Consider the following 2,394-nt stretch of genomic DNA (forward strand, 5'->3'; position numbering starts at 1 on the left):
ATTGACCCTAGGATTAGGTCAGTGGATACATTTATTTTTTTAAAATAAAGAACTTGTCATAATCATGTATTTTGGTTTTTTTTTCAATGAAAGGATTTTTTTCAAAAGTCTGGAGAATTAAAAAAAAAAGTGATTTAACCCCTTAGTGAATGAGTAGGGGTATAAGTACCCCTTACACATTCACAAGGGGGGGGGGTGTGCATCTGGGTTTATTAAAGTAGTACCCTGATGTGAATAAGACCCTCCCAGCCAGCACCCCCGCAACCAACGCCCCAGGGCTTGTGGGGAAGAAGCCCTTGTCCCCCATCGGCATGGGGACAAGGTGCTTTTCCAGGGGCGACCAGGTCACACTAGGGCTCTGTATGGTCTCACCAGCACCAGGGCTCTGTAGGGCCTCACCAGGGCTCTGTGGGATCTCACAAGCCTGGTGAGACCCCCACAAAGCCCTGGTGAGGCCCCACAGAGCCCTGTAGCAGACCAGACAAGTGTATTGACCGAGAAAACGGAGGAGCTCTCAGCCCTGTTGCTGTCAAACTGAGAGTCTCGCTTTGATAGCGACAGGGCTGAGAGCTCATAACGTTACCTGGCTGGCAGGTAATGTGCCGACCGGGCAAATTAGGCGGCCGCAAGGCCCTCGGGAGCGCGAGGCCTAAGGCGACCTCCTAATTTGCCTAATTAGAGAGCCGCCTCTGAGTCTGATCCAATAGAAGAGATACTGGAGATCAGATTACTGATAAAGTGAATGTTGGTTCTGATAGAAAGGTGTCTGAGCACTAGGGTTGCCACCTGTCCGGGATTCACCCGGACAGTCCGGGTTTTGAATGCTGTGTCCGGGTTTCATGGCAGCAGAAACCCGGACACAAGACAATGGACGCCAGCAGCGGCCCAATAGTTCACCATCTCTTCCAAGTCAGCCACCTTTTCAAAGAAATCACTCTGCTGCGGGTATCTGAGAGGTGCATCATGGAGCTGAGAAAATGGCTGGACAGCCATAGCGAGGCTTTTGATTGGTCGCACATATCGACAGTCATGGCGGATCTGCAGGGACCCCAGTAAATGGCATTTGAACAAATTTAGAAGCATATTTCACGGCTTGTAGCTTCCAATAACTTTACAAGTCTTTTTAAATACATTGCGGGGAATTGATCAAAACTGGAGCAGCTGTGCTCGGCAACCAATCAGCTTCTATCTTTCAAAGCTTAACTGAACAAACTGAAGAGAGAAGCTGACTGGTTACTATGGGCAACTGCTCCAGATACGGTCTATGTTATATATATGGCAACAGTATATTTTTTTAGAGAAACTCCAACTTTTATCATTATAAAGCTATCCATGGGCTCCAGTCAGTGACTTAATCTAGAATGAGGTGTTGCCATAGGTCTGCTGCAGGCAGGAGGAAGCATTTCATCAGTCTCCCCTCCCCCAGTGATCAGTCTGCTGCAGGCAGGAGGAAGCATTTCATCAGTCTCCCCTCCCCCAGTGATCAGTCTGCTGCAGGCAGGAGGAAGCATTTCATTAGTCTCCCCTCCCCCAGTGATCAGTCTGCTGCAGGCAGGAGAAAGCATTTCCTCAGTCCCCCTGCCCCAGTGGTCAGACTGCGAGATTGTAGCAAATCACAAGGTGAGAGGCTGCAGAATGGTCTGATCTGTGTCAGAAATTTGTAAACACAGTCAAGAACCAGAAAGGAATCAAGAATCCCTCCACCATTGAGGAATGCAGTAACTCTTCTTAAAACAGAAGGTACGATATGTACAGCAGGGGTGTCCCGAGGCCGGTTGTCACTCGGTTCCCAGGCCGGTTGAAACCCAGCCATGTCGTCATCGCATCTGACGTCGCCTCGCGCGTGCATGGCCATCTGATTGACGCCTGCTGGCGGCCATCTTGGTGATGGACACCGGCAGAGAGAGGAGGGGACGTTCACCCTTCAGGATGAGGTATGCCGCCGGGTCCACTCCTCTCTGCTGACACTGTCGGGCTCTAGGTCCATGACCGAGTGCCTGACTTTTTAGAGGGAGTGACACCAAAATGACTGTCACCCCTGCAATGGTGTCACCCGGGTGCGGGCCACAACCCCATTGTGGCGTCACTGATGTACAGGTCTTACTTCCACCAACTTATCTTTGGATAGCTGGTGGCGCTATACAAAAAGGTGCAAAAAATTATATTTTGCATGACCCCACCCACCCAATAAACCCGAATGAGGAATAAACTCCTTCTTTTCGATGCTTAATGGATGTGAAACACGTAGATTCCTTCTATTTAAAGAGTTTCAACTGTACTTTGGTCTAGACCCCTAATGTCCAACCCGCGGCTGTTGGCTGATGTGGTCCTCTGTGGTGCTTGCCATGTGGCCCTTGGACCTCAGCAGTGGCGTAACAACCGGGGGGGGGGGGG

General features: G+C 50.2%; 1 protein-coding gene across 1 annotated transcript in view; it reads left to right on the forward strand.

Annotated features, from left to right (window-relative positions):
* Positions 1-867: 867 nt before the first annotated feature.
* LOC108803161 (nicotinamide N-methyltransferase-like) overlaps positions 868-2,394 on the forward strand; it is a 2,599-nt gene continuing 1,072 nt past the window's right edge. Inside the window, exon 1 of the mRNA XM_018574997.1 lies at positions 868-1,052. Within this exon, the coding sequence (XP_018430499.1) occupies positions 868-1,052 (185 nt within the window). The remainder of the gene's footprint in view (positions 1,053-2,394) is intronic.

Source organism: Nanorana parkeri, unplaced genomic scaffold, assembly GCF_000935625.1.
Source record: "Nanorana parkeri isolate BGI_ZX_2015 unplaced genomic scaffold, ASM93562v1 scaffold3455, whole genome shotgun sequence".
NCBI classification, from domain to species: Eukaryota; Metazoa; Chordata; class Amphibia; order Anura; family Dicroglossidae; genus Nanorana; species Nanorana parkeri.